The sequence below is a fragment of the Poromitra crassiceps genome (genome assembly GCF_964638095.1).
Source record: "Poromitra crassiceps genome assembly, chromosome: 22".
NCBI classification, from domain to species: Eukaryota; Metazoa; Chordata; class Actinopteri; order Beryciformes; family Melamphaidae; genus Poromitra; species Poromitra crassiceps.
In genome coordinates, this window is record NC_139647.1 from 9704997 (window position 1) to 9717496 (window position 12500).

The window sequence follows — 12500 nt, forward strand, 5'->3', positions numbered from 1 at the left end:
TGTGAATGACACGTTACATGACAGATGAAGATGGTGTTTCGAGCCGCGCCATATCCTGTTTTGGATCGTAAATATAATTTCAGGTTATTCATCCTATTAGTTATTTTAAACTAATCATTGGCTACCGGCTATCTTTCTTTACTCTCGCCATCATTTTACTTTTTTGATGGCTAACACTGGCAGGAAAGACCTATTCTCTCCCATTGCCGACATATTTACAGTGAGAAAGCGAAGAAAAGATAGCCCTGTTTGTCCAAACTGCTGCTCCTCCTCCCCCCCCCCCGGCTCTGTTATCCTCTAATGGCTTGTGAGGATTTTTACAGGACAACTTGAGGAGGATTTTATGATGTTTGCGCGTGATGGATAACGTGCTCTTGGAGGGCTGTCAGGCTTTCAGAGACGGATAATGTGGACTTCTATCTCTCTGCCTTCTTGTGTGAGACGTGGCATCAATCAAGTCTATCGCGGCCTTAACCCGGTAAAATTAAAACCTCAGAGGGGGGGCGGGGCAGGGAGGGGAGGGGCGGGGTCCCGGGGTCTCGGTAGAACCAGGACACGCATCAACGGGGAGCGGGACAGAATCAGAACACATCAGATGCGCAGGTACGCGCATCCCGTAAACAGGCTCGCACACACAGAGAACAGGGTGTGTAGATATAACGTTCCCACCACAGGGCAGAAGATACAGTTAATGATCTGACTGTACACCGGCGCTGACAGACAGCCGAGAGGGATTGCAGGAAGAACAGTCTCATTTTCACTGTGTGGTGGTGGTGGAGGAGACGTTATTAGATCCTCCTCGCCCGGCTAATTCCTCTCCCGATATTTACCGGCAACAAGCGCGGCGCAGTCTCCTCCCTGCTATCTGTACACCCATCTCACCTGCTGGAGAAGGACATGGAGAGCTGGAGAATGCTCTTCATTTGAAAGCATACAAAACCCATGACCATAATCTTCAGTCCAGCGTCTCATTCTTGGTCCGCTTCCTACAAATGTTTGTTTTGAAATAGGGATGTAACGATAACCAGGTTTTAATGATAACCGTACTGAAATTCCTTACGATAACCGTGCCGTTTCAAATTGTCATTATCATTAAAATCGTGGTACCGTCACGTGATGATTACGGTGTTACCATGATTACAGTGCTTTGAAAAACATGGTAAATACTGTCCATCATCAACCAAAGTTGGCAACCGTCTCCCAGACGCAGAAGCGCAGCCTTGGAGACATTATTTCAGTGAGTGTATCAATCCTTTTTGGGTCTGAGTTTTCAATATAAAACTTGGCGAAAGGATTTCTGTGAGTGTAGTATTAGTACTTTTTGAACATGTTCAGCACATTTGAACAATACCGTGATAATACTGATAACCGTGATCATTGTGGTCACTATAATTGTGATATGAAATGTTCATATCGTGCTGGTTTGAGCTATGTCTCATCATGTCTGCTCTTGGATGTGTCTCCTCAGGTATAGAGGCCTCACCTTTGTGTGTCTCTGTCTCTGTTTCAGTTGATGGCTGCATACACAAAGCGGCAGGCTCCTGTCTGTACGATGAGTGCCACTCACTAAACGGCTGCGAAACTGGCAAAGCTAAGATCACCTGCGGCTACGATCTCCCTGCAACATGTGAGTACCTGCTGTCATTACTGTTATGTGATGTGCTGGAAGATGCCAGTGAGCCCTACACACAGTGTGCACCAGTGAGTCATACACAATGTGTGCACCAGTGAGTCCTACACACAGTGTGCACCAGTGAGTCATACACAATGTGTGCACCAGTGAGTCCTACACACAGTGTGCACCAGTGAGCCCTACACAATGTGTGCACCAGTGAGTCCTACACAATGTGTGTGTGCACCACAATGTGTGCACCAGTGAGTCCTACACAATGTGTGTGTGCACCAGTGAGTCATACACAATGTGTGCACCAGTGAGCCCTACACAATGTGTGCACCAGTGAGTCCTACACAATGTGTGCACCAGTGAGTCCTACACACAGTGTGCACCAGTGAGTCCTACACAATGTGTGCACCAGTGAGCCCTACACACAGTGTGCACCAGTGAGTCCTACACAATGTGTGCACCAGTGAGTCCTACACAATGTGTGTGTGCACCAGTGAGCCCTACACAATGTGTGCACCAGTGAGCCCTACACAATGTGTGTGTGCACCAGTGAGCCCTACACAATGTGTGCACCAGTGAGCCCTACACAATGTGTGTGTGCACCAGTGAGCCCTACACAATGTGTGCACCAGTGAGTCCTACACAATGTGTGTGTGCACCAGTGAGCCCTACACAATGTGTGCACCAGTGAGCCCTACACAATGTGTGTGTGCACCAGTGAGTCCTACACAATGTGTGCACCAGTGAGCCCTACACAATGTGTGCACCAGTGAGTCCTACACAATGTGTGCACCAGTGAGTCCTACACAATGTGTGCACCAGTGAGCCCTACACAATGTGTGTGTGCACCAGTGAGTCCTACACAATGTGTGCACCAGTGAGTCCTACACAATGTGTGCACCAGTGAGTCCTACACAATGTGTGCACCAGTGAGTCCTACACAATGTGTGCACCAGTGAGTCCTACACAATGTGTGCACCAGTGAGTCCTACACAATGTGTGCACCAGTGAGCCGCATTGCCCGCCAGTGATTGAATATTAAGATGCTTACTGATAAATATGAAAAGGGTATATATATATTGTGGCTTTGTGACAAGACACACACACACACACACACACGCATTGTGACAAGACTGATCAGTGATCTCACACACACACACACACACACACACACACACACACACACACACACACACACACGCATTGTGACAAGACTGATCAGTGATGTCACACACACACACACACACACACACACACACACGCATTGTGACAAGACTGATCAGTGATGTCACACACACACACACAAACACACACACACACACACACACACACACACACGCATTGTGACAAGACTGATCAGTGATGTCACACACACACACACACACACACACAAACACACACACAAGGAGGCATTGCGACAAGACTGATCAGTCATAGGGGGGCACACACACACAAGAGGCATTGTGACATCACTGATGCAATAACATTTTTAGTGAGCAACACACACACACACACACACACAAGGAGGCATTGTGACATCATATATATATACTGTATATATATATATATATATATATATATATATATATATATATATATATATATATATGACTCACTGTGGTTTTACCTAGTTGTTGGGTTGTAGTCTGGAATTCCTAAAAGTTTCAGTGTTACAAACTCTTCAACTCCCTGAACGACCTCTATTTCAATTAAGTTTGGGATAAACAAGGTTGTATTGTAATTTAATTTAATTTTGTAATTAATAATTTAAAATGTGAAAACACACACACACATGCACGCGCGCGCGCACACACACACACACACACACACTCACACACAGACAACTCAGTGGCACGCTTTTAATGCCCACACCCTAAAAAACAACAACAACAAAACATTTTAATCATAGTTTATTCATTTTTGAACAGTCATCTGTGATAAATAGGGACCTATATTTGGAATATAATGAATATGATTGGTGCTTGTTGTACGGCTAACTGGGGGAGCCATCTGCACACAAACAAAGGCATTAAGGGAACTATTAGTTGCTTAATTTGATTGATATTTCACCCCTGATTTATTCTATTAACAGATCACATAACTCATCCTGCCACGCCATAAATTATCAGAAGGGATGCGGTGGTTTCTTTGTTTGGAATATTGTGTACTCTATTCTGAGGAAGTTCCCGGTGTTTGCGGCGCATGTGTGTCTGCCTGTGTGTGTATTATTGTATCACCTCTTGTCAAATCTCAAGAGCTATCAAAAAGACAAGGATGGAATTTCCTATCTAATGTCTGCTGCCGGTAATTATTACTAATGCATCTGTCACGCTTTACGACTGTCGCGAGCGTCGTCTTCCCCGCCGCGCAAAGCTTGAAGGGCGAAAAAGTGATACAATAAGGGAAAAAATGTCCTTTGGTACAATTCTGTCAGGACGAATGTCCCAGCAGCCGTAACCTAAACCTGTCCCCGAAGGATTTCCATGCGTGAGACAAGCCCCGAAAGAGAGACATTAAGGCTGAAAGCAGGCTGTGTTAACACAGGCTGTCGTAAAGATGTCAAACAAACGCAGCAGATCTGAACCGGGAAGGCAGTCTAGTGAGCAGCCGGGTTCAAGTGACTGCAATACCAAAACAGGGGTGCGCCGTGACAATTTAATAACCTGCGATGTCACCTGGGAGCAATCTCACCGCCACTGGGTGCTGTTATTATAATTATCTCCGGGGGCAGAAAAACCCCCTCGCCGTGTTGATAACTCATTATAGAATGTGTAGTTTCTCACTGCGAGCAGTGGGTTCTTCTTCTCCGGAACGTGATGCTACTTCATATTAGAGCTATCTTTTCCCGCACCGAGCGTTTCATCTTCTTATCATCCCCACTCGCAATCGCTGTCATCATCACATACCGGGCCTCTTGTCGGCTCTTGGAAATTGACAGCCGTTTGACTTTTTCCCTTTGTGAGCGGGTTCGGCTTTGACGAGAGCTCTCACTCCCTTCCCGAAGTCTGGTCCCGTGTTTGTGTTTTGTTTTCCTTTTCCCATTAATTTCACTTTCACAGCAACTTGTTTGTTCCACCTACACACACACACACGCATTATGATTATGAAGCTGCCTTGAGTGCAAAACTACACAAACATTCTAGTCGCTCATTTCTAGAAATCACAAATAATAATAATAGTCTGTGTCCACCCACTCGCGACGCACAAAGTAAACAAACATCAAGACATCCAAACATATTTGCATGTTTGCAATTCCCCAAATTCTGTTATGCAACGACTGTTGGCGTCACAAGAACGGGTAACAGCTTGCAATGCACTGGCAGAATCGGATGGATGAATTGGAAAAAGTTAATCTTAAGTTAATGGCCCGTTCTTTGGCTAAAGCGAAATAAGTCAAGTGATTGAAATAGACATCAAACACATTTTAATACTCTTATCAATCAAATTCCATTTTCTACCAAAAGCCTCCTTTTATTATTCGGAGTTGATGGATTGTCTTGATTATAGAAAGAGGACGTGGTAATTGAAACCATGTTGCCTGCGCTGGCCATAGTATAGTTGAGTCATATCTAAGGTTGAAAGGTTTATCATGGTTTGCATTGCAGCTTTTCTACACCTAAAACAGTGATTGTGAGAAACTTGAGAAACTCTCATCTGATCTATATGGAAAGTTTCTGCCAATCAGTATGAGGGTGAAAGACACACTTTGTGAGCTTCAGCAGGTTTGAATATAATCCAGAATCTACTGTATTATTTCCCCCCCAAAAAAGATATTGAGCTAAATGAAATTATATTATGGCCGAACTTGAAAATAAAGCATTCGGGCGTCTGGGTAGTGCAGAAGTAAAAGCAGTCGCCTAACACCGCAGAGACCCAGGTTCAGTTCCCGGCAGTTCTCGCTTGGTCAGACGTTCTTACAGACACAATTGGCCGTGTCTGCGGGTGGGAAGCCGGTGGGGGTATGAGTCCTGGTCGCTGCACTAGTGCCTCCTCTGTTCCGGTGAAAGTCCTCCTCGTTGTCAGGTGAAAAGAAGCGGCTGGTAAGTGCACATGTATTGGAGACTAGTAAGTCTATGGCTCTCCCCAGATCAGCAGAGGGGGTGGAGCAACCACCGGGACAGCTTGGCAAGGGGAATCGGCACAAGTGCAAGTGGGGAGAAAATAGGAGAAAACCAGAAGAAAAAACTAAAGCATTAGGCAACCCTGTCAGTGCATCTACAGATGAATATCTCTGTAGGCTGAGAGTCGGCTTTTAAACTGTCAAATATCACCGACTGAAGTGTCACGCTTCAATCTGTCAGATAAATAATGTACGTGGACTGATTCTGTCTCCTACAAGTTAGTGTCTCTCTAACATGCCTGTCCACTGGGGGGTGGTTATGCATGTACATTTTGAATGAATGTTCATATTACTAGTAGAAGTTCAAATTGATCAAAAATGCCAATTTTACATTGTGATTCCTATGCTTGCTTAAAAAATAGGCTCCAATGCACTAATATAATATTTTAATCTATGTCTATCTGCAAAATTGAATGGATGCATGTTTGCGGGTGTGTATGTACGTACACACACACACACACACACACACACACACACACACACACACACGCACACACAAAGTTGACGTATGTCTGCAGATGGCGTCTCCACCCTTCCAAGAGTGAGTAGAGTAGAACACGGCCAGATGGGCCATTTAGCGTTTACATCTTGGCAAAGCCCAATAGTGTTTCCAATGTGGCCGTTTTGCCAGAACGTTAGGCTGCTTCCCCCAATTTCCTATAAACACATAAATCTCTCTGAGGATTGCACTCTTCTTTGGGGGGACACCCTCTCTGGAAACGGTTGCCCTGCATATGATTGGAAATAAGTCGGTCTAGACTTGGGACTAAAGCAGAACAAACTGTGGATCACTTTAGTCTCTAATTGAGTTTTTAGGGTTTTAAGGCTTTGGCGTCATACAAGGCGCCCAGCAGTGCTGTCTCATGCCTTTGCCAATGATTCAATGACAATTATAGGCCTTTTTCACAACACCCATTTTGTGTCTAAAAGGCAGGAAGTAGCACAGGTGCACCAAAACATTAATTAGGGTTTCCAACTCCCAGTCCATTTAGGTGTTCTGGTGCGGGGGCCCTAATTAGTGAGTTGGTTGCACCCGTGTTTACCCTGCCTTTTAGACACAAAATGGCAGCTGTGAAATAGGCCCATAAGCCATCTGTCATACTATGAACTTGGCCGTTTCTCTTGATGTTGCAATGTTTTTCATTCTTAGCTGTTATTAGGAGATCATATCACCCATGGTGTATCGTATTTCATTTCAATATTGTGATTTCTTTTTATGAAATGGAGAAATTGCAATTTAAATGTAATAGTCAATAACTGGTAAAGAAATAAAATGCTTCCTGGTGTTCTGGCGCTTAATGACCACATGGGAGAAGAGCTCCGTCTGCGTGGGGGGAGCTGATCTGAAATCATCATAGACTTCTCCTTGTTTGGAGATGTGATGATGTGCTGAGGGAATGGAAAATGACCGGTCTTAACCCTCCTTCATTTGAGAGACTTTTTTTCTCCTCTCAAGACAAGAAGATTGCTCTCCATTACATCCCACTAAGCAGTTTAGGCTGTGAATCCCAGTGGCAAACGAGCCTGTTCCCTGAAGAGGGCCCGCCGAGCACATGTGGGACTGATTATTATGGGCTGGCCAAGGATTATTAATCAATGACAGTAATTACCCACCAAGCATAGCGGAAAAGAAAAAAAAAGAAAAAAAAGCTGTCTTTTACTTCAATCTGACATGGAAATTGTCTATTTTGCCCTCATGTTAGACAAGTTACTCATCCGTTCATATATTAATGATCAACTGAAAATGTGATGTTAAGCGTAACAAACCACGCCACATACATATGAATATGCGACTCGACAATATGTTGTGACACTGTCATTGAAGGGTGCTTTACAAGCATTCTGTGTTAACCCATTGATACCTGATGCAGCATTTGTGTGCGTATCCCTTTAAGACCGCGAACCGTGTTAACGCGGTTCGCGGTCTTAAAGGGATACGCACACAAATGAGGGATATACACGCAAATGCTGCATCAGGTATCAATGGGTTAAGTCTGCACTAGGCCTAAAAAAAGAGCAAAGTAGAGTGCTGCGTTGGATGAGTTGTGTTCATCACAGTGAATAAGGCAGAGCCATGCTGATTAGAGGTTGGGTGCAGTTCAGCTCTCAAAATAAGATCCTTTTTAAAGGTGGAACTTGCAGAAAGACTTAAGAGTTACTCACTGAGCCTTTGTGAACCTTGATACCCTGAAGAAGACACTTGCTGTCCAAACGTTGGTATTTTATCATTTAAACTAGAGGGCAGCTCACAGGAATCCGTTTGATTGGTCACGGTCATTGCCACGCCCCCTTTTGGCTACTGGGCGTGGAAAGGTAATCATTTCGTCCTTGGGCCTATGATCAGCCTTTCTACAAAGTTTCCTCGTGTTACGTGAATCCGTTTGGAAGTTAGGCGCCTTAGGTGCCTTTCTGTCAAGTTTCGTGCAAATCCGTTCATAACCTTTTGAGATATCCTGAAGACAGACAAACAGACACAGACAGACAGACAGACAGACAGACAGACAGACAGACAGAGACAGACAGACAGACAGACAGACAGACAGACAGACAGACAGACAGACAGACAGACACCTGCTGGGCAACTGTGTTGGCACTAGGTAAGAATATTTTGCATGGTGGCTAGGAGTATGCGACTGCCTTCTTTCACACTGGCAATAAGACAGAAAAGTTTGTGTGCGATGTACTTTAGTTTGGCAATTCAGAATGCTGCCAGACTCAGTCATACATGTACAGTAGGTGTTGTTAAGGCAGGTATGTTTTCTGTCCAAGAAGATTTCTCTTCCAAATTTCAGAGGCTGTCTTCTTCTGCTCGTAAATATACCTGTTTGTTTATTTACCTTGTTTGTTTGCCTGCGTTGTCTTATGCCGCTCCAACTTGCTGGCATGGTTCTAAAGCCACTCCTCCTACAGAGTTTTTGTTTCTTTGTAGCTACAGACATCATTCATTCACCTGTGAACGTTTGCCACAGGGCTGCTCCCTCCAAATGATCTGCCCGACGACTCAATATTCAACACATGTGCCAACTGCCAAGGTTGTCAGTGCTGCTATTTCTGGTACCACGATGGCCAGTGGCGATGCTGCAAAGTCGTCCGCTAAACTCTCATATGGTCGTATACAACTAATCAAATATTGTTTTAGCCGTCAGAAAGTGATTAAGCCAAGCGGACCTTGGGATCCTAGAACAGTCGGACGGTCGACGGGCCGGTGCCGCTACGGCTTCTCACAGACTATCTGAGAGACCAACATATTTTATAATTACGACATCATTTATGGCGTTATTATTATTTCATTTGGCTCTGCTGGCCAGCGCTTTAGAAAGCATTGCACAAACAGGGAAAGTGGAAAGCACCCTGGCTGTTGATAGTGTGATATCATTGTGTCCAACAATTATATGAAAATGTAAAATGGAATGGAAAGAAACCATGGAAGGCATTTTTCCCCCCACACACAATCCTTCTGAATAAAAACCTTTGTTGAAGAATCCACTTGAAACCTGGATATTGTTGGTTGACAGTTAACCCAGCGTTGAACCTACGCCACCTTGCCTATAACGAGAAAGTGAGCACAGTATACTAGCAGCTAGTGACGGAGCAGTGTTGTGTGGATGGTGGGCATGTTCGTGCCACCACTTGATTTGAATCGATTTTTTTCAGTCAATATGGAAAGAGCTGCACAGTTTGTGCATGTGTGGTGCAATGTGACTAAACAGATGCCTCTGTCTCTTGTTCTGTCACTATGTAACAGTATTCAAGATATGGTGATGTGGAAAAAAGAGCGTTTGCAAAACGTGTGGTGAAATATTAATACGCCATCTCGCGGTGCAAGTAATTACTTCAAAATGTTTTGTGAACGTGGAACGTGCAGTCGAATAACAAACCTCAAAATCTGTCATAAATGATTCAACCTTCATACAATATGAAATAATTTGATGAATATTCTCGCATACTTTGGCATATTATTATACATCGTGTTGGCAACGCTTGCCTATAGTACTGTGTATATTTATAATTTATTGTCACATTATCCTCCTTGATCTTGTTTACACGACGAAACCCTAGTGCTTGCATGCGTGGGATAAGATCTGATCTTCATTCAGGTCCAGCCTATCAGCGCTCAGCCAGGACCTTGTGGGTTAATCTGCACTCGCACACTTCAGCTGGAGCTGTCACGGTGGACCTAGAAGGTATTTAGAGTTCAAACTGCAGGTCTGCTGGAGAAAGTTAATGTCCCAGAGGAGCGTTTTAGATAGGCGGGCTGGTGTTTTCACTCTCCAATTTCTTCTCAAATCTTTCACCCAGTTTTGTTTTCCTCCCTGGGGCTAGTTTAGATTGACAGTTCAAAAGGCTTATACTGTTACTGTTTATTGTTTTGCTCCCCCCCCGCTGTTCCTTTAGCTTGAAGTTTATGCTTTCAATAATTAATTTTATTTGGATACGAGCAACGAGGGCCAACATTTCAATTGAGCGCATAGCCTCTTTTCCATTTTTGTTCTTCTTAATTATTATGTGAAGATTTCCGAGTGATCTCCGGAGCTTCAACTTCGGCAATCAGTCGTTTCATAATATGCAGCATGCGTGGGCCTATTTCTATAGAACATGTATCGACTCAATCGTTCATCTTTTTCTAGTGATTGTGTCTAATCTCACGACTGAACAGCGAAAATAGTTTGCGTGGGATTTTTTCAACGCCGGTAATGGGGAAAGCGGTTGGCTCATTGTGATTCACATGAAACTGCTTTGTTCGGGCTTATCAGTTGTACGTTTATACGTTTCAGCTGTCGCAGTATTGCCTCCAGTCAGCAGCGCACTCTTGATAGTGTGGAGACACAGCCTTATCCATGAAGTCATTGATCTGCTGGCAGACCTTCTGATTACTCTCTAATCTAAAACGGCTTTGCTAACTGTTTTGATCCATGAAGCGTGGATCTGCTGGCAACACCTTGGATTACTCTCATCTAAAAGCGGTTGCTAACTGCTTTGAGCAGGCTCAGTCTCTTCCCAATGACCGGGCACTTCTTTAACGTCCAACTCAAGCTTCTGGAGAACAACACGCACCTCGACCTTCCTCTGGCCCACGCACAGGCTTCCTGTAACCAGCGAATCCATACGCTGTCGTACATCATCATCTCTACCAATTCCAGGAATCTCCAGAGAATCTTGAGAATCGTTCGTTCGTCCGGTCGACTTCACGCATGGCGGCGGGTGGTGTGTTGCTGGCGACCCGAGGAAGTGCAGCGTCGGATTGGGTGCAATTTTGGACACGCCCACATGTTCAATATTCATAATCTTTGGATTAAAAAACCTCTGTGCAGCAGCAGCGGGCGGGGCCAACAGCGCTCTATAGGTTGAGACCACGTCTCGTCATAGACGCTGGTTTAGCTGGCTCAGCCTGGCTGGGGGCGGGGTCAGGGTGGGGTAAAAACCCCCGTTCTATCCATTCAGCAAAGTTAGAATTTAGCTGATAGCCCAGCCCAGGCAGACACGATCGGGGATTTAACCACCGCAGTGAACGCACATCTGAGCAGACGTCTTGTGTTCTGCTCTAGAACCCCCAAACATGTAGTTTAGAGCCGCAGCACCGTCTTTTGGTGAGTCAGCCCATGAGATATATGGGCGGTTTTACACCACTCGCGCGCCAGCCGTTTAACATTTTGTGGGCGTTCCCAGACATGCGGACTGTCTCTATGTAGCAGCGGGCGGGGCCAACAGCGCTCTGTGCAGCAGCGGGCAAAGCCAACAGCACTCTGTGCAGCAGCGGGGCGAACGGGCACTGCACTATTTTAATAAATTGATATACAACTAGAAATAGTGGAAGAAAGGCTGCTTTTGCCACTTTCCTCTGCTGTGTTTCCATGTGAGGAAGTGAGCTCTCCTTCTGCTCCGTCGACTCCGCCCCCCCACCCCCCCAGCCTCCCACCCCCCTCCTCCCTCTACTCGGTAGCAAACTGCCCCCCCCCCCTCCTCCCCCCTCTACTCGGTAGCAAACGTTGAGTCTCTGGTGCTTTACTGTAACTGCACCTGTACTAATAATACTAATCATCAGGCTGTGATAAATTCTCCTCCTTGATAGCGCGCGGGATCTTTTTCCCATGGCCTATTTAATCTGAGAGACCACGCCGTCTGTTCGTCTCTCTCCACTCTGCAAACAGAAATAAATCACGGCAAAGTACCCACTATTAGTAAGTGACACATAGCTCATTCTGATTAAATTACCCCCGAGAACATTATCATTGTGCCCGGCTTGTTTATCAGCGCAGGTCTCCGCCCCGTCACATGCGGCGGGTGTTGACACTTGCAGAGGGGCCATCGGACAGGCCCATCATTTGTTAATTTGCGTAGCACTTGTTGTTTTCCGCGGAGCGCTTTAGGCGTGTTGTGCTGCTGCCGCTGTGGCCAGATGGTGGCACTACAGTATATATTGCTGCAAGGTTGCACTGGATTGTGTTTTTTTTACGCATTTTCATGGCTGCTTCAGTATTAGCAATAGAAGCATAACCAACGCCTAATCAGGGTCAACCTCATGGCTTTGAGACAGACATTGAGTCATTCGGCTGGCTGGGAAGAAAGATGCAGAGACTCTCCATTTAGATATTAAACAAATTTTCTTCTCATGCATTTTTTTATTTAGTCTGAGTAGTATATAGTCGCTTGCGGGTATAAACCTTGTATCTCCCAATGTCAATAAAACGGCCTTGTTTTCGGTTTGACCCAACAGGCATTTTTGAGCTTATCCCATGAGTTTTTAAAGGATTTCAT

The 12500-nt window shown here is 45.1% G+C and overlaps 1 protein-coding gene across 1 annotated transcript in view; it reads left to right on the forward strand.

The window, feature by feature from the left end:
• The window catches only part of macrod2 (mono-ADP ribosylhydrolase 2), a 591249-nt gene that overhangs the window by 235985 nt on the left and 342764 nt on the right, over nucleotides 1-12500 (forward strand). Inside the window, exon 5 of the mRNA XM_083657986.1 lies at nucleotides 1511-1627. Coding sequence (XP_083514112.1) covers nucleotides 1511-1627 — 117 coding nt within the window. The remainder of the gene's footprint in view (nucleotides 1-1510; nucleotides 1628-12500) is intronic.